Source organism: Elgaria multicarinata, chromosome 23 (genome assembly GCF_023053635.1).
Source record: "Elgaria multicarinata webbii isolate HBS135686 ecotype San Diego chromosome 23, rElgMul1.1.pri, whole genome shotgun sequence".
NCBI lineage: Eukaryota > Metazoa > Chordata > Lepidosauria > Squamata > Anguidae > Elgaria > Elgaria multicarinata.
Window position 1 is genome coordinate 536,668 of NC_086193.1, and position 26,879 is coordinate 563,546.

The 26,879-nt window shown below is 58.0% G+C and overlaps 1 protein-coding gene across 3 annotated transcripts; it reads left to right on the top strand.

Moving 5' to 3' along the window:
• The first annotated feature begins 1,267 nt into the window (after positions 1-1,267).
• Positions 1,268-26,879, top strand: MAP1S (microtubule associated protein 1S). Of its 3 annotated transcripts, none has more exons than XM_063146860.1 (7): positions 1,268-1,369; positions 10,754-10,855; positions 16,256-16,338; positions 17,372-17,512; positions 18,386-21,563; positions 24,249-24,463; positions 25,718-26,879. In XM_063146860.1, exons 5-7 carry the CDS (start codon positions 18,542-18,544, stop codon positions 25,871-25,873), a joined length of 3,393 nt encoding a protein of 1,130 aa, XP_063002930.1. In that variant the 5' UTR covers positions 1,268-1,369; positions 10,754-10,855; positions 16,256-16,338; positions 17,372-17,512; positions 18,386-18,541; the 3' UTR covers positions 25,874-26,879. The 3 variants fall into 3 exon arrangements, with proteins under 3 accessions (XP_063002930.1, XP_063002931.1, XP_063002932.1); XM_063146861.1 differs by lacking the exon at positions 1,268-1,369 and adding an exon at positions 7,495-7,522; XM_063146862.1 differs by lacking the exons at positions 1,268-1,369; positions 10,754-10,855; positions 16,256-16,338; positions 17,372-17,512 and adding an exon at positions 18,203-18,257.

Consider the following 26,879-nt stretch of genomic DNA (forward strand, 5'->3'; position numbering starts at 1 on the left):
TTTATAGCTCTAACAGAGGAAGCGTCATCAGGGAACACCTGGGCCTAAACGGAGACAGTTTCAATTTAAAGTTGAGAATTGAGGCTCTAGTCCTGGAGGTGCTTTTGAGTCTCAGCCTCACCTACCTCACAGGGGTGTTGTTCTGAGGATAAAATGGAGAGAAGGATTTTTAATAAATAAAATAAAACCACACTCTGTGCATGCTCAAGGAGTTGCTCTTTTTGAGCCCTCCTCCCTTTCAGTGGAAAGTGCAATACTCTACACATGCTCAAGGGCTTGTTCCTTTTAACCCTTTCCCCCTTTCAGTTCAAAGGAAAAGAGAAACACCGCACTCTGCACATCCTCAGAGGCCTGCTCTTTTCAGCCCCTCCCCCTTCCAGCTCACTTCAGTGTGCAACACCTAAGCAATGCACTCTGCACATGCTCAGGATCCTGTCTTTTAGCTGCTGACCCCTTCCTCCCACACATAGGAGAGGCACTGCACTCTGCACATGCTCAGGGGCCTGTCCTTTATTTATTTATTTATTTATTTATCATACTTATACCCCGCTCCTCAGCCAAAAAAGGCTCTCGGAGCGGCTTACACTTAGCAAAAAAGACAGTCTTTTAGCCGCTGACCCCTTCCTCCCACACATAGGAGAGGCACTGCACTCTGCACATGCTTGATGTTGTGCAGACTTCTACTGTTACTTTGTACTGTTAGTTTTACCCTACCCTGTACCTGTTTGCATTCTCTTCCCCTCCTTATTGTTTTACTATGATTTTATTAGAATGTAAGCCTATGCGGCAGGGTCTTGCTATTTACTGTTTTACTCTGTACAGCACCATGTACATTGATGGTGCTATATAAATAATAATAATAATAATAATGACCCCTCCTCCCACACATAGGAGAGGCACTGCACTCTGCACATGTTCAAGGCGTTGCTTCTCCCCCCCTCCTTAGCCCCGCCCCCACCCGGTTCACTACAGTTGCAAACAGGGGAGGCGAGCCTTGCGCATGCTCAGTAGCGCCCTCTCTCCCTCCCTCCGTCCCTCGCTGCCGGAGCAGGCAGGAGCGCGCGACGGGCGACGGCCGGCCACGCCCCCTGCCCCCTGATTGGCGGGCGGTGACGCGGGTGGGCGTGGCCGGCGCGAGGGGCGCCTTCAAAGCCTGGGCGGCGGTGGGCGTGGCCAACGGACGCCTGTGAGGCGCCAAACAAGATGGCGGCGGCGGCGGCAGCGGCGGGAGGCGGCGGCGGAGCGGGGGGAGGCGACCCCCGCGGCCCCGCCGGGCCCCTGCCCGCCCGCTTCACGCTGGTGGTGGTCTTCGGCACCGGGGGCGGCCGGCCCGGGCTGCGCAGGGCGGTGCTGGGGGCCGTCAGAGCCGGTGAGAAGGGGGGACCGGAAGTGGGGGGAGGGGGAGCGCCGGAAGTGGGGGGAGGGGCGGGGTGCTTATGGAATTGGGGTGGGGGCCCCCGAAATAAACGGCAATGAAGGCAGGAGCCCGTGTAGTTGCTTGCCTGTGCTTATTGTAATTGGCCTAATTAGTGAATTAGTTAATTGGTTAATTAGTTCATGCCTGCCTCTTGCCCTTTTAACAAAGGGGGTGAGGAGGGGGGAGGCCTTGGGGGTCCTTTCCCTCTTTTTATTTCTCTCTCTCTCTCTCTCTCTTTCTGTTTTTGCACCCTCCTATTTTCATCTTCATCACAACAGCCCTGCGAGGTAGGCGAGGCACTAAAGCAACAGAGAGAAAACTAACACTAAAGCAAAAGAGGGAAAACAAACACTAAAGCAAAAAAGGGTGGGGGGAGAGAGAGGGGGTGTTGGGGGGGAAAGACCCCCCCCAGTGAGGCATGGAAGGTGTGGGTGTAGGGGGGTCAAAATGCAGGCCTGGGGGTGGTAGGAAAGAGCGGGGTGGAGTTGTGGGGAGGGGACTCTTAAGAACAGGCTGGTGCGCCTCTAGATGTCTTAGACTACAACTCCAATCATCCCCAGGGACCACGGCCAAGAAGCGGGGATGCTAGGAGTTGAGGGAGCTGGAATAAGGGGAGAATGACAGGCGAAAAGCGCTCTGCGTGTTCTTGTTTCTGGAATTTTGTCATTAGCCCAAAGCTGAATTGCTGCCTGCAGCCCCCCCCCAACCTTAATTTCAGGGTATTTCCCTTTGAGAGGCTTGCAGTCAAAAATTGATGGTGCAATCCTAGGCAGGCCTACTCAGAGGTAAGCCCCATTGAGCTCAATGGGATGGGCTCCCAGGGAAGGGTGCGTATAAGGCTGCAGCCTGAATGAATCACGTCTTACCTTTATCTACGCAAACAGAATTTGAAAGATGTCTCGCTCGGCTGGCCGGCAACATTGTATGTTTTTTTTAAAGTAAATAAATAAGAGATTGTTTTGTTTGAGTAGGTGAAGTGTCATTCGAAGCCAAGGCTGCTGGTACTTTTGTGTGGTAGTTGAAAAACAAAATAAAAGCTGCTTCCTCTATATTACGCACGTAAACAAAGTTTTAATCCTGGATTCACACTTGAGACCGGGTCCCATTGGAGCGGGTGGAACTCGCCGCCCAAGTAAACACAGATAGGATCGGCCTGCAATTAAAGGGAATTGAAAATGATAACGCGCCGCACACGCTCCGTGTCGGGTGAATCCAGGCGAGTCTGTATTTCATGCGCTTTAAATGTGTTCGATGATCCAAGATGGAGAGTCGGGTCGCCTGGAGTCTGCCCGTAAAGTGCCTGTCGAGAGACACCCTGAACAACTTCGGACTAATCGATGTGGCAGACTTGATCCAGGAGCTTTGTGACAAGAGTACAGATTTGACAGGGCTTTGGAGAATGGGGCTGGGTGGGGTGGGAGCTTGGAACAAGCACGTGGTGGAAAACAGGAGCCAGAGAAATTTATCGTCTTTTATAACCTATGGCTGGTATCCTCCCATGAAGCTCAATACCATTTTATCTTCAAAACACCCTGTAAGGCAGGTTAAGGCTGTGCGGAGCATTTGAGCATTGGATGGCCTTAAAAGGGGGTTAGATAGATTCCTGGAGGAGCAGGCTATCAATGGATGCTTGTCCTTAGCCGGTATCGGAGACAGTTGCTGGGGAACATGGGCGGGAGGGTGCTGTTGCACCCGTGTCCTGCTCGCTGGTCGGCCTCTGCGTGAACAGGGCTAGCTGAACCTTTGATCTGATCCAGCATCAGAGCTGCTAGGTCTCTTCATCCTAGTCTAACAGCGCTGTCCGTTACATCCATTGGAGAAAGGGATTTATTCCAGGCCTTAAGCACCTTAAAGATGTAGCAGCCTTTGGAATGACAATTCGGGCAGCAGTGAGCATCAAAAGGGCAATTCTTAGATTCCAAACTCTGGAACGTTCTTTATTCCTCCAAGCAAGGAATCAGAGAGCCTTTCTGAATCTGGGACTGTGTTTGGGCATCGGAAGGCCGTCTACGTGCCAATGCGCGTGTGTGTTCCAGCTCCTTGGCTGAGAACATCCTTGCAGCCACACCGGGGAGGGTGTCCAGGGCCTGCATCTCCAGCATTTTCTTTGTGGTGCTGGAAGCAGAAATAAGGGGTCGCGTCCGCTGAGATGGAGGGAGCGTTTGTGGCCAAGCATCCAGGAGAGATTTCCTAGCTGTGGAAGCTTGTAGTGGTGGTGGGGGGGGGGAAGGCAAACCAAGGCACATGGGAAGGAAGTGCAGGTATTAGGAATCGATCCCTCGGTTTGGCTCAGAATGGAAGCTGAGGCAGCCGCTCGGCTTGTGGCGGGGGGGGGGGGGAGGGCTTGCGCTCCTGATTTCGGTAGTGCCTGATCTCATCAATGTGCGGGGCTTGGATTTCGTAGCACGTCAGCTGAAAGGTTCCTTCGGAAGCGCTGGGGTTGGAGAAGGTGCAGCCACCGCGTGCCTTGACCGCTCCGCGGGCCCCTGGCATCCGTCCCGCCTCACGCCCTGGCCAGCGATAGGCCAAGGAGAACTTCCCTTTCGCTTGCCGTGCCCCTGGGAGGCTCTTAAAGGGATTCCCTGTGCAAGGCCTGGGTACTAGAGGAGGAGACGCCAACTCCTTCCCCATCCTGGGGCCCTCCAGATGTGTTGGACTCTGAACCCTCTGCTGGCTGGGAATGATAGGAGTTGTAGTCCAGCCAGGAGGGAGACAGCTTTGCTTCAGGCTGAGGGTGGCTGAGCTCTGGGGGCTGATGCTGCACTGCAGAAAAGACCCTGTTTTCTCCCGGGGGTCCCGCACTGGAGGGGAGCAGGGGAAAGTTTGCCAGGCGAGGCGGAACTCCAGCAAACAAACGGCAGACGTTCAAGGCAAGCAGGAGCCTTTCTTCTTCTGTAATTGCCCTTGAAAAGCAAATTGCTTTTAATTCTTCCCTGCCTGCGAGGCCCAGGGAGGTGGCTGCCTTCCCGTAGCCGGAGGGGCGGCTTTTTTGTTCCTGGGTGCAGCTGAGTCACTTCTGCAAGGTGCATTTGCAGCGTGCACCTGTCCGGGCGCCTCTCCTCTGGCAGCCGGGATGAAAGGGCGGCTTGTATCTGCTTGCAGGGAGGGCTTGCGCTGCCTGGCTGGTCCTGCCAGCAATGCCACCAGCGCCAGGCGTTTGGATGCTTGGGGATCCTTGCTTGCATTTGAAAAGGAAAGGAAACCTGTTCCCAGCTCTCCTGGCAGCGGAGAGAAGTTTGCAATCTGCCAGCGTTTGGGAGACGGGGGACGTCTGAGCTCTGTGTGCGATTGACTCCCGCTCAGTTCTACACGAGGCAACGTATTTTTATGACAGCCACCTCCCCGTTTCTTCTCGGGTGGAAATGGGGGGCTCCAAGTTTCCACTGTCAGACCAGGACCTGGACTTCAGCGAGGCGGCTGCCTCACCTGCTGTGGTCATAGCTCTCCCCCCCTTGATGTATTCAGGGCTGTGCGTCACCTGCGTGCAGGCGAGAACGTAGCGTATGCAGGCGTCGGCCTCTGTAAGTCAGGCAGTTCCTACTTTAAACGTTCAATTTGTTGGCCTTCAGTGAACCCCTTTATCTGGGACCCAGTTCCCCGTCTGCTACGTAGGGATGGAAATACTGGCCTTCCTGAAAGGGTCGTTGTAAGGATTGCACTGAGAAGGGCTGTAGAGGCAATGCAGTTATTATAAATTCCTTCAGGCTCCGGATTTCTAAAGAGGGAGCGCTCCGCTCTTTTGCCAGGAGGGCGAACCAGGCTTAGGAAAACGGACGGCAGAGCACGCGGACTCAAGTTCGAGCGGATCAGGAAGGAAGCCTTGCAAATGGGCCCTGTGGATGCAAAATAGGTCGGCCGGCTGGCTGGCCTCATCCCCTCGTGCCCCCCCTTCTGCCTTCTCTTGGATCCTCAGGGCTTGGGCCGAGGCCTCCGTTGGACGCTCGCCAGCGAGTGGCCGCTGGCTTGCACATTCTAGGCTCGGACGTCGGCCGATGAGCCGTGGGGCACGTGGTTTGTGTTGCCGCAGCGGCTGACTCAAAAGGCCTTCCTGGAAGGGGTGATGTGTCGCCGATGGCTCAGCTGCTGCCTGTGAGCAGCGCTGGGCTGATGGGTCAGGATGCGTCACAACGTCTTTGGGCTGGGTGAGCCCGGAAGCGGCCGGAGAGCTTCCTGGCTCCTTTTTCTGCCTTTCGGAGCCTGTGGCCTCCTTAACAAGGCGTGGCCCACTCACTGGGGAGTCTTTAAAAAGTGTGGCTTTCCACCCTCCTCATCTGGGTGCTTCTGGGCCGAGCTGCTCTTCCCCTCAAAGTTGTGGGTTGAATTAGAAAGCGGTTTGCTCTGTGTGACGCCGGGTTCAAGGCGTGGAGTCGAGGTCCCCCTGTGACCTGCAGGAGAATCGCAGGCCCAGTCCCAGGTTTTGTGTGCGTGCGCTGAATGGCGTTGCTTGAAGTGTTAAAAACCGGTGCTTTAAAGGAAATAAAACCTTAGGGTGCCATGCTATATGCCAGGCCTGCACAGAAATTACAACTCCCGTCGCACACCCACACCCATGCTACATAGCTTCTTAGCACAAAACTCTGCTGTGGATCTTTCAGTTCTCCTTGCAGAAGCCCTCCAGTTTTGTCACCCAAATGAGGCTGCACATTCCCTGGGCCTAGAGAAATCCCAGGCGCTTTTGCCCTTCTCCCGGCTCTGCTGACGGTTTGTGTCTCGGACCCGGGTTAGTCTTTCTGGGTCCCTTTGGGTTTAGATTCTTCTAGGGAGGCCACCCAGAGGCAGAGAAACTCGGTATGAAGCCGTTACAGGAAGAAGGCGGCTCACCGGGCCAAATATATTTAACCGTTCTTTAAAAGTTCCTAGTCCCTATGCATGTAAAGGACTCTCTTGTCTTTCTCTCCCCGCCTCTGTGTGTGTGTTGTTGATCTGTTCACGCGGCTCATCTTTGGGAACTGGGACAACTTGGGTGTAGAATCTAGACCTCTTTTTCTTCTGATTTTAGAAGCCCGTTCCTCCGATGGAAGAGCCAAGCCTCAGTTTTCCCCGTTAGCTCATGCGCTTCCCATTTCTGCGGCACTTCCTGTGTCCTGACACTAAACAGGAAATAACTGCAACAGACTTTTAATATCAGGTTCCCTTTCCCCCCCTTTAAAGCAGAGAGTCTTGGGTCAGGCCTGAGAACACACGCTCAGAACTCAGCCTGCATTTTATTTTACTTTAATTCCACGTTTCCTCCCTTCAAGAGCTCAAAGAGGTAAATAGAGGAAAACTTAATCCCAAATGAGCACCAGTTAAAAGCCTAGTAAATCTGAATAAACCAGGCGGCAGCAGTAAAGTCAGGGAAGTCCCTGGAAAGGCCTCTGGGAAGAGCCAGGATTTAACCAGCCGGTGAAATATCCAGATCAGCCTTCCTCAACCTGGGGCGCTCCAGATCTGTTGGACTACAACTCCCAGAATGCCCCAGCTGGGGCATTCTGGGAGTTGTAGTCCAACACATCTGGAGCGCCCCAGGTTGAGGAAGGTTGATCTATACCCTCCCTTTCTCAGAGGGGTCATTGTCCCACGAGACTGATGGGTGGGAGATTCATGACAGATAAAAGCAAGGACCTCTTCACGCAGGGCAGAGTTAAACTATGGAACTCACTGCTGCAAGATGTACTCATGGTTTTAAAAAAGGATTGGATAACTTCTTGGAGGGAAAAGGCTGTCAATGGCTGCACATAGTCGTGATGGCTGTGTGCCACCTCCCATGTCAGAGGCAGTATTTTGCTGGGGAACGTGGGCTGGAGGGTCCTGTCGCACTCCTGTCCTGCAAGGGCGTTTACTGTGGGGAGCTGTTTGGCCGCTGTGGGATGAGAATGCTGGGCTAGATGGACCCTGGGTCTGATCCAGCCTCAAGGCTTTTCTCATGTTCTTCACCTTGCAGGGCCGTTGCTGCCAGCCAGTGTCTGCAATATTGGGCTAGGTGAGCCACGCGTCTCCTAGTCCAATAAGCTTCTGATTCAGAACCACGAAGACTAGCACCTTGCTTTATTTTTGGAGGAAGGGCCTGTAACTCAGGGTCTGACTATCAGCCAGCTTCTGAGGTCCTCGGAGTGGAGAATTTCGGTATGTCACCCGAAGGCTGCTTTGAACTCCTTCCCAGGAGAGAAGCTGGGGTCGGCCCCTCTGGGGACGTGGGCCTGGTCCCTCTGCAGAACGCCGCCAGGCTTCTCCGTCCCGTCCCAGGTGGGAACAGAGCGAGGGTCCGGCGGCAGCTGCTCTCCTTCCGTGGCACACCTAAGCTGGGCGGGCCGTCTTCCCGCAATGGGCCGCCGGGCTCTTCCAGGCGATTTCTCGTGCCGTTTCGTGTTTTGGGACCTTGTGGCTTGGGGCGAGCGATTCTGGAGACCGGCTCCGCGGTTCTCAGCCCCGGGGGGATTCCAGAGCCGCTGTTGCTCTCCTAGGAAGGGCTACGGGTCGCGCCCGGTGGAGGAGCTGCGTGGCAGCTGGCGGCTTTCTCTGCTGGCCGCCCTCGAGTTTGGCCTTCCAGGCACTTGATGGGCGTCGAGATCCCCTTGTCCGGCAAGGACTGAGCCTGCTCCTGGATGACCTCTGGTTCTGTGCTGCAATCCTGGGCAGTGGCCATTTTTTAAACATGTAAGCTGCTCACCCACCAAGTGGGCAGAACCTCCCGTGCCGGAGACCCAAGCGGGCTTTGGGGCACGTGGGTGCTGCGATCCTTTGCGTGACAACCAGGACGATTCCCTTGGGTGTGTGTGTGGGGGGGGAGGACCCATTCGCTGCCCCTCTTGGCAGGGGCTTTGGGGCTGTTTATCTTCCCTCCTCCTATTTTTCTTTATTAAAAGAGGCTGGCTTATTATGGCCCCTTTCCACATCCCCTGCACCGGCGTCTGGGCTGCCTACGTCCGCCCTTGAGTCGCTTGCATGCCCGGCTTGCAGATGGGCTGAGGGAATGACGTTCCGCACCCCCGGACTTTTTTCCGCCGCCGGAGAGACGCGGACCCGGCACAGCAAGCGGATCTATTGGGGAGGGACCCCTGGGCCACCGTGCATCAGCCACGCCGGGCTCTCGAGCAGCAGAGTCTTCTCCCACCGCAGTCGAGGCACGAGCGCGCGCACACCGGCCGGGGCCGTTTTGCGAGGGCTGCAGTCTTGTGTCTTGGCTGACGCAAGTTGCGCTTGTGTTATGTAAGCTGGGAGGTTGTGGCGGGGGGGGGGGGCGGGGGCGGGCGGAGCGGGGTGTTTAGGGAGGGAAACTCCGGGTCCTTCATGCCAGCAACGCCTGCTGCCATCCGTCCGGCTGAGGAGCGCGTGGCTTCCCTCGGGTTGCCGGCAGCACTCTTAACTCTTCCCCCCCCCCCCATGCAGCATCTTGCTGCTGTAGGCAATTTTGGTTGTGTCCTGCTTGCACCGGGCCGAGCCGATGTGAGGGCACGGAACGACCGCAGACATTCGGGGCGCTGGGAGACCAAAGCTCTCGTTCCGTGTGAGGGAAGGGGACGACGGTGTCCGTTGCAGCTGGGGCTTGAACATTAGGGGCCCTTCGGAGGAGCTCTGTGGGGCAGGCTGGTGTCTGGGAGGAGGGGGCCGGAGGGAGGGGGCCCCAGAGACAAAAGGAAGAGCAAAGCGGCTGCGGATACGAATCATGAAGGGGTCAGTGCCTCTCCCCCCCCCCCCCCCGGAGTTAAAGAGACTTCATTAGAAGAATGCGGAATAGAAAAGGAAAATTTGGGAAATGGCAATTAGTGAAAAATTGACACAGAAGGTACAACTTCAAAGAGGAATAAAGCAAAGAGATAATTTTAAGAAGGGTTTATACTGTATTTTGTCATTGTGCTTTTAACCTGTTGGTTGTTTTATTGTGGTTTTAATTTTTGTGAACCGCCCAGAGAGCTTCGGCTATTGGGCGGTATAAAAACGTAATAAATAAATAAAATAAAATAAAAAATATGCAGAATAAATGAAGAAAGAAAAGAATAGAACAACTTTGGCAGAAGCTTATAGGACTCTCTGGAATACCTGAAAAAGAAGCAGGGCACACGGGCACACACACACTAAAATGGAAGAGATAAAGAAAAAGGGTAGACCACCCTAGAAAGAGAAATAGGGGGAATCTCTGGGAGGCGGGCACGGCTGGGAGAAGGAACAGGGTGAAGGAATAAAAAGGTGACGCTTGAAAAGAAAGGAATTTTGTTAAAATTTCTGGTTGAAGAAAAGTTTGCTGTATTTTGTATGTTTGTTTATACATATATATTGGAAACTTTAAAGAAGATGAAGAATGCAGAATTTGTGACTTGCTGTTTGAGACTGCTGCGGTGCTCTTCCAGAGGCAAAGGGAGCATAAAACCACCATACAGCCACGTCCCCGTCCCCCCCCACGGAAGCTATGCCTTGGAAAGAAAGCCCCTCCAGGTCTTGGGGTGGCTCCGGAAGGCCCTGGGGGCTTTGACCCCTGTAATGAGGTGGGGGTGTGTGTTTTCCTTCCGCTGCTGTTGAACTGGTCTCATCTGTCCCCGGAGCGTTAAAGCGGTGTTCTCACCTCACCCCACCCCAATGTAGGCTAGGGTTAGGGTCCATGTAACGGCGGGTGGTTCTGTCTGCGGCAGGGTGGGTGGGGGCCGGGCCTCCGTGGCTGTTCCTCCCAGCTCTCTGCATTGCCCTCCGTCTCCAGTACTGTGAGGACCGGTGCGCTGAGCGAGACGGATGTCCCCGGGGTCTGCCCTTGCCGGGTGATTCTGGCGGTGGTCCGTAAATTCAGCTGGGGAAGGGAGGAAGCCCTCCGCCAGGGCCTGATGGGAAAAGGCCAGACCCGCCGAAGTAAATTAAGGCGCAATCCTATGCCTGTTTAGAGGGGGGGAGGGGGCTACAACTTCCAGCATGCCCCAGCCAGCTGGCTGGAGCATGCTGGGAGTTGTCGGCCTCTTTTCCTGTCCAACAGGCATAGGATTGCACCCTTAATTTCTCCATGACTTCGGTGTGTGTGTTTAGGGGCAGGGGCGTTCTCGATTCATGATGTGGTACCACTGAATGCACCGACTCTGTTATTCCCCTCCGCCTCCATTTCCTGGATTCTTGAGGGCGCTGAGGGAAGAGGCTGTAATACTGGTGGAAGAATTCCCCCCCCCGGTACATGTCTCCATGCTTCCAGCGGTCCAGCCTTGCTCACCATGGGGAGGGGGGGCACACCGTTCTGCAGGCCTCCCTGGCTCTTGGTCCGAGCCCCAGTGACCCCTCTGCAATGCCCCTCCATCCCTGGGAGACCTCTTAGCCTTTGTGTCATCTCTCTCTCTCTCTCTCTCTCTCTCTCTCTGTCTCTCTCTTCTCTCCCTCTTCCAGGGATCCGCTCCTGGGATATCGACCTTACTGCCTGCAACCTTGACCAGCAACTCAAACTCTTTGTCTCTCGTCACTCTGCCACCTTCTCGGACATCGTAAAAGGTAAGGAGCTGTCCGAGACGTTGCTTCTGGGGTGGGGAGGGGCAGCACGCCCCCAGAATCCCCCCTCCCCCCCAGGGCTCCCTCTTTGACCTGGGAATCCTGAAGCGCTGCAGCTGGGATACGATAATGACAAGCGCGTCCTGTTCTCCTGCCTTCCTCTGGCTTGCCTGGGAGCTCACGGATGCTTTTCAGGGGCCGGTGCAAATGGGTTCTGGGGCGGAGGGAGAGGGGGCCGAAAGCTGTTCTGAGACAGCGGCCTCCTGCCTTCCTTCTCTCTCCCCCTCTGCTCAAGTCTTACCTAGAAGGCGTTTTAGGATCAGTTCTTTGGACAGCGAAGAGGGATGCTGGTATGTTGCAGCAAAGCTGGTCTTGCATTTATTTATTTATTACTTCTAACCCACCTTTTAAGGGCAAAATCCTCTCAACGTGGCATGCAGGGATAAAAAGACATGCAAACCAGCAAATAACTATGCAAGAAAACACGATGAAACCACATCTGCGGTGCGCCAGGTGCGTCCGCTCCTGGCCTTCATAATGGGCAGGTGGAGTTGTAGGTGAGGGCGCTCTCTGTAACAGTCCCCACGGAATAGATGGGTTTGGCTCTCCAGTCCTTGTGGGGCTGTGCTGGATTTTCAGGGCTGGGTACTTCTGGTACTGAGGGGCCTCAGGTGTGTATGTGGCAGGCTTTCAGAAGACCCTCAGATCTGTCTCTTTTGGGGGACCCGTCGTGGCTGCTCTCGTCAGGTGCTTTAGCACGGTTCCTTTTCTCTCTCTCCCTTTCTCTTTTTTTTTATTTTAAAAAGAGGCTGATTGGCTATACAGTCTGGCCAAGCAGGAATACCAATATAGTCTGGCCAAGCAGGGATCCCAGGTCCAATACAGTCTGGCCAAACAGGGATCCCAGGTCCAATACAGTCTGGCCAAACAGGGACCCCAGGTCCAATACAGTCTGGCCAAGCAAGGATCCCAGGTCCAATACAGTCTGGCCAAACAGGGATCCCAGGTCCAATACAGTCTGGCCAAACAGGGATCCCAGGTCAATACAGTCTGGCCAAACAGGGGTCCCAGGTCCAAATCTGACCATGTGAGGAAACCACCTCCTCAGGCTGGCTGTACAACAGCGCAATGCTGTTGTCCTTCCTTCTGCGGCCTTCCGAAGTTCATCGAAACACGGAGGGGTGTTGTTGTTGAAGCCCTTCCCTCTCTTTAGGCTTGGCTCTAGAGCAGGCCCCCCAACCCTGGTGCCTTCCAGATGTGTTGGTCTGTCATTCCCAGCCTGGGGTGGCTGCTCTAGAGTTTTCCTTAGCCCGCATCATGTCATGATCATGCCAGGAGGCCCCCAAACAGTCTGCGTTAACTACATCCGGCCCTCCCCTGTTTTGTTCCCTGCCAACTGGAACTCCAAGATAGACTGCCTCTGTTAATAGAGGCTCTGCCCTGGGCTTTCTTCATTCGTAATGGCGCTTTATCTGTCTCCCATGACTTTGGGAGTGCTTCATCAGGAGAGCAGTCCTGCTGCGTCAGAGAGAGCAAGGGCTGTCGAGTCCCTCAAACGCCCGAAGGTGTTTCGATACCAGATGCTGGGGGCTGAGGGCGCATATTGTCTCTGAAGGTGGAAGGTTCCATTCGGCAGTCGAGGGGAACGGCAGGCGTTTCGTCCGTCCCCAAACGGTTCATTGCGTGGGCCGGAAATCCAAGCCGGACTGCACAACCTCAACGGGAGACGTCCTGGTTCCTTTTGCCCTCCCCCCCCAAGTTTGGATGGTGCGCTGTGTGTAACACTCTCCCCATCATCCGAACTGAGCACGTTGGGAGTCTGTGATCACTCCTCCGAGCCAAAATCGGGTCTCCAGCACGTTGGCCGCGCTGGCGGCGTCCTCAGATGACTCTGCACGGATTCCCGTCGCCGCCTGGATCGGTGGGCAGGATGGAGCAGCTGGGTAGCAGCCGCCACTGTCTTTGGGGGCAGCTCCACCCACCCTCCCCAAAGCCCTCCGGGGCAGAGCTGCGACTTCTCTGCGTTTTGCCAGGGCAGGCAAACATTTTTCTGCCGGAGAGACAAAACGGCTCTTGTTGAGCCGCACTGGGCCGCTCCCTGCTCAGCTGACCCTCCCCTGCTGCTTGCACCAGACAGGCCCGGCAGCTGTTCTTCCTGGGGGAAAACAGGCGCGAGATTCCCTGCGCCGCGGCTGGCTAGCGGCTGCTGCCTTCTCTCAGGGAAGCGAGGCCTTCTCCTCCTTTCACCCTTGCAAAAAGCTGTGCTGCTCTCTGGTGGTCCCCTTGGGTGTCCTCTTCCCTCCGTGGCTCCATGGGGACACTTTGGTTCCTTAGCCCCAGAGGCCCGGAGTCCAAATCTCTGTGCCTGAACTGAAGCCTGCCTCTTCCCCGCACCCCGGTTTGCGGCTTTTTGACGCCTGTCGCTCTCCTTGAACGGTTGCAGCTCAGCGCCTTTGCGGCTGGCCTGCTTCGGAGAGAACTAGGCAGCGCGTGACTTGAGCTCCCCTTTGAGCTTTCTTCTCCAGCCTCCTGCATATGCTTCCCCGGCCCGAGACTCACCCTTCCCCTTCCGCCTCCCGTCCTGGGACGCTGCAGAGATCAGCCGGTCCGATTCTGGAGCTCAGCCCCCATCTGCACCTGCGCTGGCGAGTCAGGAAGCCTTTCGTTGGAAACGGGCCGGCTGCTGTACCGTCTTCCTGCTGGTTGCAAGCAGGAATCGGCCGCCGCTGGGATATTGGCGCTGTGCAGGTCCGGTCCTGCGCCCACGGCTCCTGGCTCCTGGAATCTCAGCTGCCGCCGCCTCCTGCTCGTCTCTGACGCAGGTCTCAAAACGGCTTTTCCATGGCTTGGTCTCTGCTCGATGCCCCAGCAACCCCCTCTGCTTTTGGGGAGCCCCTGTCAAAGTTTGGGGGTTTGTTTTGGCGTTGGGGGTGAGAGGGAGGGGACCCTACTGACAAGCATACTGTGAAGGGAGGGGTGTTTGCAGCGGCCTCTGGGGAGAGGGCCTGTTTTTGCCGGTCCCCCTCCCAAAGTATCGTTTTGGACTTGCTCCCCTGGAGACGGGTGCCGCGAGGGGAGCCTCTCCCAGTCAGACCCGGCGGTGTCACGGAGCTGTGCCCTCGTCCGGCTCAGAGGGCGATGGTGTCCGCTTGTGACGCTCACCCGCATCCTGAACAGAGCGGTGTTCTTCCGCCTGGGCCCAAAGGTGGCTTTGGGCTGGGGAATGTATTCTAGCGCGGCCTTTTCTTCCACCCTTTTCCTGGCAGGTACAACCCTCACTTCCTGCCTCCCTCACGGCCCTCCCTTGGCCCTGTTGGGAGCATGACTCTGGCCGGCGAGCCGCACGCCGCAAGCGCTCTCCGCCCCCCCCCGTGTCCTGCCCCTTCCTGCGAAGGGAGCCCCCGGCTGCCTCCTCCTCTGGCTGCGGAAGAGAGTCATCGGCCCTCCGCCCTGCTGCTCAGCAGAAATCCTCGCCTTGATTTTTCGGGCCGTGGGCCTCCCTGTTTCCTGGGGATGTGAACTCCAGCCTTTCTCCTCCTCCTCCTCCTCATCCTGTGGATGCAAAGAGTTAACACAGCGCAATGCAAAACAGCCACCGGGGTCGGAATTCTTTCCTCCGCGAGCCCGCGTGGGGTTTATTTTTAACATACGTCCTGCTTTCCAGCCAAAAATGGGCTCGTGGCAGTCGTCGCAGCACACTGAAAGCGCTGGTGCGGAAGGAGGGGGAAGAGGGTGCCCTCGGCCGTTTACCGCCGGCAGCCTGGCTGTGGCCTCCCCCGCCTCGTTTATCCCGTTGTTTTTAGGGTTCCCCGGGGCCAGGCCACCCCCCCACTCTTGGATTCTGAGTTCTGTCAAGGGCCTCTCTAAACCAGCCTTCGCCAACCTGGTTCTCTCCGGATGTGTTGGACTGCAACCCCCATCATTCCCAGCCGGCATGCCCAACGGGACTGATGGGGGTTGCAATCCGATAGATCCAGAGGGAACCAGGTGGGCGAAGACTGGTTGAGACACGCTGCTGACCGTATTTCTTTGATTGTAAGACGTCATTGATTGTAAGACGCACACTGATTTCAGTACCACCAACAGGAAAAAAACCCTAAGACACACCCGCGATTCTAAGACGCACCCCATTTTTAGAGATGTTTATATGGGGGGAAAAGTGCGTCTTAGAATCGAAGAAAGGTTGTTCCCATGTCCCCCGTGGCCGTGGCGGCTGCATCATCAGCCTTCAAGCCACCACTCGGGGAACACTAGGGCAGCCCCCAGCCCTGCCCAGAGGTGCCGCCCGCCGGGGGTCGAACCTAGAACTTCCTGCATGCAAAGTGGGGGGCTCTGGCATGGAGCTACGGCCCCTGATGCTGGCCTCTCCCAGGATTTTATTTATTTTATTTATTTATTTATTACATTTTTATACCGCCCAATAGCCGAAGCTCTATGAGGAGCATAAAAACAACCAACAATTTAAAAACACGAATACAAAATACAATATAAAAAGCACAAGCAGGATTAAAACCACACCGCAAAGATTGATATAGGTTAAAATATGGAATTTAAACAGCAGAGTTTACATTTAAGTTAAATTAAGTGTTAAAATACTGAGAAAATAAAAAGGGCTTCAGCTGGTGACGAAAGGAGCCAAGCGAACCTCCCTAGGGAGCTTATTCCGCAGCCGGGGTGCCACAGCAGAGAAGGCCCTGCTCCTTGTAGCCACCTGCCTCACTTCCTTTGGCAAGGGCTCACGGCGAAGGGCCCCTGAGGATGACCTTAGGGTCAGGCACATATGGGAGGAGGCGTTCCTTCAAATAACTTGGCCCCAAGCTGTTCAGGGCTTTGAATATTAGTACCAGCACTTTGAATCAGGCCTGGACCTGGACTGGCAGCCAAAGAAGTTGCAGAAGGATGTAGCTCTAACACTGAGCCACGGCCCCAACTCTTGCTGGGATATATTCCATGGCCGTTCCCCAAGAGTCTTCCCCTCGCCCTCTCCAACAAACAGGCAGCATTCCGGCCCCCACGGAGCATGCTTGGTGTTCACTGGGCTGTTTTGGGTTCCCCCCCCAGTTCTTTCTAACCTTTTTTTTTTGTACTTGTGCAAGCCTTGGCATGCCCCCAAACCCACTGATACCCCCCTCTTGCGTGTGAATGCCGCTGTTTTAGCTGCATCTTGGCACCTGGAGAATGAGTTTGCCGTTAGTGTGTACGCAACGTTGATGGCGCGCGTGAGGCCGCCCAGCTTGGCAAGATCTCTGCTGTTGCCATTGGACGGGGCGGGGGGAGAGGGGGCGGCCTTCGCTTGCCATGTCGCCTTCCGGAGCACGGAGATGCTGCATTGGATCAGCCCAGAGTGGTCGCCCCAGCCCTGGAGGCCCTTCCCAGCTCTGCTGCCTCTTTCGCCCTCTGCAGGTCAGCGCGCCCTCCATCACCGCGGGGAGGTCCTGGAGACGTTGGTATTGCTGAACCCTTCCGACAAGTCGATCTGTGACGAGGTGAGAGGCCGGTGGTGGGGCTCGTGTGTGCGGATTTCCCCAGTCTAGTCCGGGGCAGAAAGAGACCTCGGATTTGAGGGGCGCCGTGCCTGACACAGCAGCTCGCCTCTCACGGCAGAGTTGAGAAAACTCTTTCAGTCCTCTCTAACTTGGTGCCCTCCAGATCTGTCAGACTACAACTCCCGTCAGGGCGAGCGATGGGAGTTGTCGTTGACACATCCGGAGACCACCGGGTTTAGGGGAGACTGGTCTGCTCAATTTGGCCTTGATCCACTGTCTGTCTGAATGTATTCACATTCTTCCTTTGCGGGTGCAAAGCCTTGCGTTGCGTCTTACGCCACCACCTATAAACACAAACCGTAATTTCGTTTGAAAAAACGGACCGGTCCATTGAAAATGCCGAGAACCCAGCAGCAGCAGCAGCAGCTAAAACCTGAAGCCAGCATAAATGTCCGAATCCCTTCTTTAAAAAAACTAGGTGGAACAACGCCCTCTTTTACGTCTGCTAACAAGTCCCTAGCGAACGGGGGCCATGCTGACTTCCTGGGGGAGGGTTGGGGTGCCGCCACTGAAAAGGGCTTTGTACCTGCCTCCTGCCGTTCCAATGGTTGCCAGTGGCGGCCAGAAAGCAGTCAACTCCCGTGATCCCAAATTGTTTGGGGGCTTTGGAGATCAACGCCAGCCCCTCGGATGGAGGCCAGAAACCGGCAGGCAGCTGAGGCGATTGGTGCCTGCTCTGTGCTTTACGTTCTGAATTCTGTACCAGCCGAAGAGCATTCCAGTAGCCTAGCCTGGATGCAACTGGGGCGCACGGATGTTACTGCAGCCACCTCCTCCGTTTTCTCCAGTTAGGGTTGCAGCCTCCTAGCCTGCCGTCGGCTCTCTGGTTATGGGGAGGCCTTTGTTGACCTCTGCTACCCTGAGACCTTGGGGGTCGAACTAGGGGCCTTTTTGCGTGCAAAGCTGGTGTTCCGCCCGAAGTGGCGATTCGAGCGCCTCCCTCCTCATTTTCTCTCTCTCTCTCCTCTTCTAGCTCCGCAACCTGATCACTGACCCTTCACGGCACAAGCTGCTGATCTTTGCCGGGCCCTGCATCGAGGAGACGGGGGAGCTGGTGCTGCAGACGGGCACCTTCTCTTTGCGGGACTTCATCCAGATCTTTGCTGACAAAGAGGTGCGCCCCGCCCCACCCCGCCCCTGTGCTTTAGGGCCAGAAAGCTGGAGGAGCTCAGCAGCACCTGTATCCCTGAAATTAACCTAGTTCAGGACTCCTCCCCCACCCCCCCGGACACCGTTGCTCTGTGCAGGGCTGTCTGCAGTTTGAAATGACACGGCCCAGGCACCCCAAAGAATCAAGGGGGTGGGGGCTCCTCTTGTGTTGGTGCCTTGGTCTTCCCCTCTCCCCCACCCCCCCAGCATGGTTTCTCTGTCTTTGGTGCAACAGGGCCTTGAGGAGTCCGTCTTCAAAAGCCATGCCCCCACCCCACCCTGAAAACTAGAGCGGGGATCTTCACTTTGGCTCTAGGTGCTGCCACGGAGGCCAACCGGGAGGGTTCGAGGCCTCTCCTCTTTCTCCTCCTTTCCCTGCCCCCCCAGTCCAGGACGTCTCCTCCCCAGCATCCAAGCAAGGCTGCCTCGCTCAAGTCACCAGGCAGGCAAATTCCAAGAGGCTCACTTGGATTGGGCCGGATATTTTTCTCCTCATTGCCCTCCCCAGCCTGGTTCCTTCGAGATGACTTGGGGTTGTGGGGGTGGGAACAGAAACCCCAGGTTGGGGATGGCTGAACGAGGTTGAGAATCCTTCCTGACTGTTAGAGCAGCACGGCAACAGAACCCGTGACCTAGGGAGGCGGTGGGCTCTCCCGCACTGGAGGCCTTCAAGAGGCAGCTGGGCAGCCCTCTGTCAGGGATGCTTTAGGGTGGATTCCTGCACTGAGCGGGGGGTTGGACTGGATGGCCTCATAGGCCCCTTCCAACGCCACTCTTCTAGGATCCCAACTCTTGTGTTGTCTCTCCCCGACCCGCTTCTGTTCCACGCTCCTTGCAGGTCGGGGAGCTGCTCAGCTCTGCAGACCCCTCTGCCAAGACCAGCTTGACCGTGGTTTGCCCGGACTTTGGGGAATGGAAGGACTCCCGGCTGGGCCCTCACAACCTGCTGGACTTCATCGACCTGCGCTTCAACCCGGGCTGCGTGCTGCCGGAGATGGAGGGCCTGCAGGAGTTCCTGGAGTACCTCTCCGAGTCCCTGGACCCTCCGTCGCCCTTTGACCTCCTGGAGCCACCCAGCACCGTGGGTTTCCTGAAACTCTCCCGGCCCTGCTGCTACATTTTCCCGGGGGGGCGAGGCGACTCGGCTTTCTTTGCCGTCAACGGCTTCAACATCTTGGTCAACGGGGGCTCCAACCCTCGGTCGTCCTTCTGGAAACTGGTGCGCCACCTGGACCGCGTCGACGCCATCTTGGTGACCCACGTGGGCACCGACAGCCTCCCCGGGGTGAACAGCCTGCTGCAGAGGAAGCTGGCCGAGATGGAGGAAGACCTTTCCTCTCAGGGCTCCCAGAACGAGGACTGGGGGAAGAACCTCATCTCCCCCGAGCTGGGCGTGGTGTTCCTCAACGCCTCGGAGAAGCTGCGGGCCATCGAAGGGGACTCGGGGGTCTTGAAGAGCTGTGACGAGGCCAGCTTGGCGCTGCAGTCCCTCCGCAAGCTGGGCATCCGGCCCCACCCGCTCTCCCGGGACGCCGGCCCCAAGGCCGAGCCCACCATCCTCTTCCAGAAGATGGGCGTGGGGCGCCTGGACATGTACGTGCTGAACCCTGTCAAAGGCAGCAAGGAGCTGGAGTTCCTGATGCAGCAGTGGTGCGGCAACGGCTACCCCAAGGGGCTGGAGCTGCCCTTGCAGTGCCTGACCTCCATCTGCGCCCTGCTGGTCTGGCACCCCGTCAGCCCCACGGAGAAGATCGTCCGGGTCTTGTTCCCGGGCTGCACGCCCCAGGGCAAGATCCTGGAAGGGCTGGAGAAGGTCAAGCACTTGGAGTTCCTCAAGCATCCGGTGGTCACGCAGAAGGACGTGGAATCGTTCTCCTCCTCCTCTTCCTCCTCCTCCCAAATCAAGCAAAAGAGGACAGTCAGTCAAGAGAGCCTCAAGTCGGGGTCTCGGCTCAGCCTCACCGAGTTCAGCACGCCTGTATCGAAGGAGAAGCGGGAGCCCAAGCTGGCCAATCCCCGAGACCGACCGAAGGCCCCCAGCGAGACCTCGAGAGGTAGCATCGATGAGGAGCGGCCCAAGGCGGAGTCCTCGACGGAAAAGCTCAAGCAGGACGTGCGGCCCAAGCAGTCGAAGGAGAAGGCGGCCGCCAGGAAGGACGTGAAGAAGCCGCTGCCGAAGGAGGACGTCGCTCCGGAGAGGAAGGAGGGCAAGCCGGCCAAGAGGGAAGCGAAGGTCGACCCCCCCAGGAGAGAGGCGGCGAAGAGGGAGGAGGCCAAGAAGGAGGTCAAGGCGGAAGAGAAGGCCGCAAAGCCGCTGGCGAAGGACCTGCGTCGAACCCCCAGTGCGGAGGCCAAGAGGCCCCCGACCAAGGTGGGCAGCTTCCGGAAGGCCATCCCCACCCTCAAGAAGGAGGCGGACAAGCCCAAGGCCAAGCCGGCCAAGGAAGCCCCGCTCAAGCGGCCGAGCAGTGCCAAGGGAGGCCCGTCGGAGAAGGCGTCGGCAGAGAACCATGAAGTCATCACCGTAGCCAAGACCGAGCTGGAGCCTTCGCCGCTGGGCGGCCCGGATTGCCACGGGAACGGACTGGAGCCCCCCCAGAACGGCCTGAGCGCAGGAGCGGATCCGGAGAGCCCGCAGCCTTTCCGGCATCTGGAAGCCAGCTCCCCGCTCAAAGGGATCGGGCCCCCGTCCCCGTTGGCCAAGACTCCCAAGAGCGACCGGAGCGTCAACTTCGAACTGACGCCGACAGACATCCGGGTGGGGCTCAACCACTGCCCGGAGGCCGAGGAGGTGTGCGGGGGCAGCTCTGAAGAGAAGACCCTGGAGATGATGTCCCCGGCCAGCTCCGCCCCGGCCAGTGCCGGCCACACACCTTTCCACCAATCCCCGGTGGAAGACGTGATCATGGCCGAGGAGCCGGCGGCCGTGATCAACGCCTGGCGGCCCGACGGCTCCGGCCCTCGGGCGTCACACGACAACTCCAGCTCTTCCCAAGAGAAGCCGTCGGGCTGCCTGTCCCCATGCCTCTTCCGCGACGATGCCCATGATGTGTCCCCTTCCATCACCACCCCCTCCCTGCCGGCCGAAGTGGGGTCCCCTCATTCCACCGAGGTGGACGAGTCTCTCTCCATCTCCTTTGAGCAGGTCCTGCCACCGGTGAGCGAGTTCCCCCAGGAGGAAGGCGGCAACGTCCGGGCTGGAGGGCTCACCCCAGAGCCGGAGGCCGCGGTCGGCAAAGGGGGGATGTCTCTGCCCATCCGGCCCTGCCACCCCCACCACGGCGCCCAGCGGTTGGACGGCCACGTCTTGCCCAGGTCGGGCCGCCGCTCAGATTCTCCCCACGACGTGGATCTCTGCCTGGTGTCCCCGTGCGAGTTCGAGCACCCCAAGTCGGAGAGGTCTCCGTCGGCCAACTTCAGTCCCCGGGACATGTCCAACAGCAGCGACTTCTCTCAAGAGCTGACCAAGCCCGTGTCTCACCGGAAGGGCCCGCGGGGCCGCAAGCCCCACCCCCTGGCTGACGAGACCCCGCCCACCTCGTTCAGCGAATCGCTGCCCACCCTCTCGGACTCTGACATCCCGCCTGCCACGGAGGAGTACCCTTCCAGCGCGGCGGATGGCGGGCTGGACTCGGACGACGACCCGGAGAGCCTGGCCCGGGCCCGCGACCCACTCCCGGCTGCCCTGAAAGACCCTTGCCCCCTTCCCGCCCAGCCCGGCATCTGCATGGTGGACCCCGAGAGAGAAGGCACGGCCAAGGTCAAGAGGACGCCCCAGCGGGTGGGCTCTGCACCTCCCAAAGCGGACACCCCCAAAGCGACCCCTGCCAGCAGCAGCAGCAGCAGCATCCGGGCCAAGCCTTCTTCAGCCACTTTGGGGGAGAGGGCCCGACTGGGCACCCTGGGCAGGAGTGATTCCTCGGCGTCCCGCACTGCCAACGATAACAAGGCGCCCGTCGGCCACCGGGGCACGAGCACTCGGCCGCTCGCGGGAGCCGGCAGGTCCTCTCCGGCAGGTAACTTCATTTTCCCGTTGACCCCAGGGTAGGTAGGGGGCTGGCGGGCAGGGTTGAGAGCCAGGAGCCCCTTAGTCAGCGGGTGGGTGGGGAGGACACTGGGACCTGGAAAGGTGGCAGTGGGGCAGCCCCCTCGCCCGTCTACACCTTTTACGAGGGCTTTCCCCTCTTCAGTTCAACGGGCCGAAAGCTGAGATGATCTACTCAGGTGCGTCTCCCCGGTTAGCAGGTCTGTTAAGAATGAGTCCAGCTCCAGACCCTGCAGGTGGGGGCAGGCGGGAAAAGGTGGCATCACCGGGTCCGAACTTTGGACCACGGGGTCCTGAGTGGCAGCGGCTTTTTCAGGGTCTCGGTCGGATAGAGAACGAGTGCGAGAGCGTCTTTCCGTCACCTGCTGCTTGTCTGATCTTTTTTAAGTAACCGGGATTGAAAGTGGGACCCTCAGTGCTCTGCCCCTGAGCTACATTCCCCCCTTCACACACACACACACACACACACACACACACACACACACACACACACCAAGTTTCCAGTCCTCATGGTCCCGAAAGAAGGATGTCTTTTCCCGGGCCTTCTGGAGATTGTCCCCCCCTGGGGCCTTCCGCAAGAAAAACAGGTGCTCTGCCATGGGGGTCTCAGGCCCGACCCACACCTGCGCACATCTCGTATATAAAACCACGTCTCTCTCCCCCCCCCTCACTTGCAAATCATCCGTTTTTTAAAATCACGGATTTGCCGACAAAGGAAGATGTCTTTAATCAGATGATGCCCCTATATATATTTTGGGGGTGCGGTGGGGGGAACCTCAGCTATTTCCTGCCCCCCCATGTTCTCATGTCTCCTCCCCACCCCCAGCTTAGCTTGAGCAGCGCTGCAACAGATTCTTGTCAGAGACCCCACCCTTCGATGCCCCCGTTGATGGCTGTTACGCGGGGTCTGACGGCCCCCTTACCTCTCGCTGCTTTTAAACGAGCCGTCTGAAGCCAGCACTCTGGGCTTTTAGATTGCGGTTTTCACTGGTTGCTGCTATTTTAGCTGCTGGCTTTCGGATTTAACGGGTGCTCCTCAAGATGAATGTCTTACTTTCCATTCCGTTTACGATGACTTTGTAAAAAAGAAGGCCCTGTTGCTAAGCCTAAATTTTGGGCTTGTTTGCTGGTTCCCAGCTTAGGAAGGTTTAAGCTCTTTTTACCCCATATTTTAAATGCTTTTTAACCTCCCCCTACACTCCCCCCCCCCCCAGGTGAAAAGGTAGCGTTGCCTGCTAAGCTATATCTCCGCTTGAAGTATTAAACTGGTTTAATGCTAATTTATGGAGGTGATTCACAGGTTAATTAACTCACGAATTGCTGCAACCTAGCGGGAGCCTCTGGTGGGCTCGGCGCTTTCCGCTTTCAAATAATGCCCTACAGTCACCCTGTTCTTAGTGTGGCGTCTCAACCTGGACACTCTGGGTTGTTAAACAGACCATAGTTAGCCCAACAAGAAACCCTGGTTTAATTAAGCCGGGATTGCCGTCAATGTGCGAACTGGGTCGTAGCCATGTTTGCTTTCTTCTCCTCCCCTCCTACGTGAAGTGTAGATTACCTGCCCACACAGCTCCCATCATCCCCAGATAGCAAGGCCAGGGGGGAGCCCTCTGGTGCAGCCTGGATATTATTCCATAGACGCCATTCAGGGATGAATGAGTGGCGGTTCTGTGGCAAGGGCCCCCTCTGCTGGCGGGAAAGGTCTGCTGCACCCTGACCCAATGTCTCGGATGCGAAGGATGCTCTCTGCTAGCCCTGCCCATGGGCCTGGGCCTCCCCTTTCTCTGCTTGCTAGGCAGCGGCTGGCTGAGCTCTTGTCTGGTCAGGACCGCCGGGTAAAAACGGCGGAAAACATATTGGCAGGAGCAAAGCTTTCAAAAGCGAGCCAGCTTTCAGATGCACCACAAACCTTCACCAGCCAGTCAGGATGTTAGTCTTGTAGAACAGGGCAGGAAATGCCTGAGGTTTTGGCCTGCTGCTCCCACGGGCCCTTGCCAGGGTAGCCAGTGGCCTCACCACTGCCAGCTCAGTGGTGAGGCTGGCAGGCCCCGGGTTGCCCTGTGACTGCTTAAAACTTAAGCCCAGGAGGTGGGATTTTGCGGGGCTTTAACGCTGCCGCTGCCCCTCCTGCTTGTGAGACGGCAGCCGCCACGGTCAGGGAGGACCTCCCAGCGGAGCGGGCAGCAGGGCCAGCGCAGCGCTCACACACACACACCCCGGCCTGCCTCCCGGGCCGCTCGGTCTGTTTGATCCCAGAACCGCCAACCTTGGGGGGGGGGGGGTTCTTCCAAGCGTGGATGAGGGGTCTCCCGCAGGACGGTAGCTGCCTCCAACGCTCTGTGTGACCCTCCACACAAATCACAGAGCCCTTCAGAGCTGCTGCCGCCTTTATTTTTATTTCTTTGGAAGCAACATGTGTTGTTAAGGCGACAAATGGGGCGAATTTGGGAGAGACCGCTTCCCATAACTCCGTGGTTGCAAGCGAACGGCCCCGGGCTCAGTCTCCGGTTAGACCTCAGGGGTGTGGATGGGGGCTAGTTGTGTCTCTCTCCGTTCCTGTCAAGGCCTTGGAAGCTTCTCGGAGGCGTCTGGGGGTGTTGCGCCCTCCTTCCGCCCTGCTAATGGCGCCCTCCCTGCTCTTTCTCCGTTTCCCCAGGCCCCAAGGCCGGCCTTCCGCGCCCCACAGTCTACCTAGAGCTGGCCTACATCCCCGGCTCCACGAGCGCCCAGTGGGTGGACGAGGACTTCTTCCGGCACATCCGCTCCCAGTGCTACGTCATCAGCGGCGAGGACCACGTCAAGGAAGGCGTCATGCGGGGCATCCTGGACGCTCTTCTGGCGGGGAAGCAGCACTGGGCGAACGACACCCAGGTGGGCCTCGAGAGGAGGAGGAGAAGGCCCTGTGCGCATGTGCGCAGGACTGCAACTCCTCCTGGCGGCCACTGAGCTGGGCAGCGTTAAAAGGGGGGGGGGTGAGGCAGATTCATGGAAGAGGGGAAGGGTGTTAACCCTGATGGCCAAGGGCCAGGACTGGAGGCAGTATACTGGGGAACAGGAGCACGCCCGTGCTCCTTGCGGGCTTCCCGTGGGGGGCGCCTGGCCGGGCACAGCGTGAGCAGATTCCTGGGCCGGGCGTTGGCCTTCCTCAGGTTCCGGGAGCCAGACTTTCCATGACAGGAAGCGTTGGATAAAACATTGTTTTATCTTTTTGTGCAGCGCAGCTGATGATGCCCTGTTACATTTTGGGATGAGAAAGGGAAACGTCTCGGTATCTCGTTGGGGCGAGTTGTGGTTTGATTCCCCCGGGTTTAGAAACGCGGCATTTAGGGAAATTGGCTCTGTATAATTGAGATTTTAGAATTGCGGGGCAGAAGTAGACATTTCTGGCCAGCCTTGTCTCTCCTGCTTTCACTTTGAATGATAGCTTTCACCCGTCACGGGCGGCAGTCGCCGTGTTCTGAAATCCCGCCCCGGGTAGCGCCGCTTGCCTCAAACTCCGTTGGGATCGAGGCCCTTTGTGCCAAGGGGGCTTCCCAGAGGGGGGCCCGGGCGCTCAGAAAGCGATTCTGCCATTTGCGTCGACGGATGGCGGAGGGCCCTGGGCATCGCCGGCCCACGGCCAGCCGGGCCAAGCGAAGCTCCGCATTCCGTGTTTTTAATGGAAGGCAGCCCCCGCCTGGAGAAGTCACAGCAAGGGTGAGGACTAGTAGCTTGCTTAATGGCTCTGCTTTAAAGACAAAAGTGGAGCGTCAGCGGCTGCCCTCTTCTGCATCGTGTGAGACCTGCCCAGAGCTTGCTCTCTTGTTGGGATTTACTGGGGGCAGCCAGAAGACCAAATTCAGTTCTGCGGAAGTTTTTAGCCCGGGGGGGGGGGGCAAAGGGGCAGGGCCGAAATACAGACACGCCCAACCTCTTGTGGTTTAACCCTCTCGCTGCTGGTGGCTTTACCTCAGGAGCGAAGGGGGTTCAACCTCTATAAACGGGGAAAGAGCCACGCAAATGTGAGGAACGCCATGTGGGGAAAGCGGCCCGTGGCTGACGGGGGATTTCCAGCGGCAGCACTTGGCCCGCCACGGGGTAACAGTAACCCCCCATCCTCCTCCTCCTCTTCTCGCCCCTCTGCAGGTGACCCTGATCCCCACCTTTGACTCGCTGGTCATGCACGAATGGTACTCGGAGACCTTGGAGCGGCAGCAGGCCCTGGGCGTCACGGTGCTTGGCAGCAACAGCACAGTGGCCATGCAGGACGAGACCTTCCCCGCGTGCAAAGTGGAGTTCTGAGCGGCTCCTGAGCCCGGAGGCTGGAAGAGGCGGCCGCGGTGCTGCTGCAACGGCCCCCCTTTCTCTCCCGGCGGAAGGAGAGGCGTCCCCGTTTTGGGGCAGGCCTCGCGTTGCGCCTTGGGCGCCAGGGGACGAGAGCGCCGCCCCCTGCCTCCCTGGGCTCGGGAGGCGCGCGGGGCAGAGACTTTCCCGGGACGCTTTTCCGCATCAAATCTCGTCCGCCGTTGGTCTGTTTCGTTTGCATGTTCACCGCCGGAGCGTCTCACCCTGGTCAAGCACTGAGGGGGTCTGGGAGCAGGTGACTTTGGGGAGGGGGCGACTGGCCCGGGAGTCGTTCCGCCCTTTTCCACTCCGCCCTGGTGATCTCCCCGCAGCCCCTCCCTCCTTCCCTCCCCACCTTCAAGCCCCCACAGCCGCTGGAGGGCAGGCTCTGCCCGTCGCCCTGAAAACCCTGCCCAGGAAAACGTCACGCGGCTCTTGCACGGAGGTCCGGCAGCGACGCTCTCGAAACACGAAGCGGGGTCCTGGGCACGAAGAGCGGGCCGTGAGGGCTGGGCCGGGCACCTCTGGCTGCTGGGAGAAGCCGTGGGGAGAGGCGACTGGGATTCGTGGACGCACTGGGTCTGGGTGCCCTTTCCCCTTGCGGTTTGGTTTAGCGGAACAGGGTCTTTGGGGGGGTGGGTGGGGGTGGCCCCCCACGAGGCAGAGCTTGCTTTCCAGGCGGGGTCCCAGCTGCCCCCGTGGTGTGGCAGCCCTTGTCCCTGCAGAATCCCGGCCGGTCGTCGGTTTGCACCTGCCGGCCGGGCCCTTTCCCTCCACGGCCTCCCCCCACCTGGCGTCCCTCCGATGCGCCGGCCTGCAGCCCCCGACACATCCGAAGGGCGCCAGGTTCCCCAGCCCTGTTGATGTTGCTTGCTCCCTTCCCCAACACCCCCCTCCGGTCCCCAGAAGGCGCCGTGGGCTGACGGCAAGGGTCCGCCTGCCCCCATCTCCGTAGGCTGACGGG

What these genes read in the sequence shown, in the direction of transcription:
- MAP1S (XM_063146860.1), top strand. Translation starts at nt 18,542, where the DNA reads ATGGAGGGCCTGCAGGAGTTCCTGGAGTACCTCTCCGAGTCCCTGGAC. An exon ending in CGGCAGGTCCTCTCCGGCAG is followed by an intron (nt 21,564 to 24,248) that starts GTAACTTCATTT and finishes CCGTTTCCCCAG; the next exon opens with GCCCCAAGGCCGGCCTTCCG. An exon ending in ACTGGGCGAACGACACCCAG is followed by an intron (nt 24,464 to 25,717) that starts GTGGGCCTCGAG and finishes GCCCCTCTGCAG; the next exon opens with GTGACCCTGATCCCCACCTT.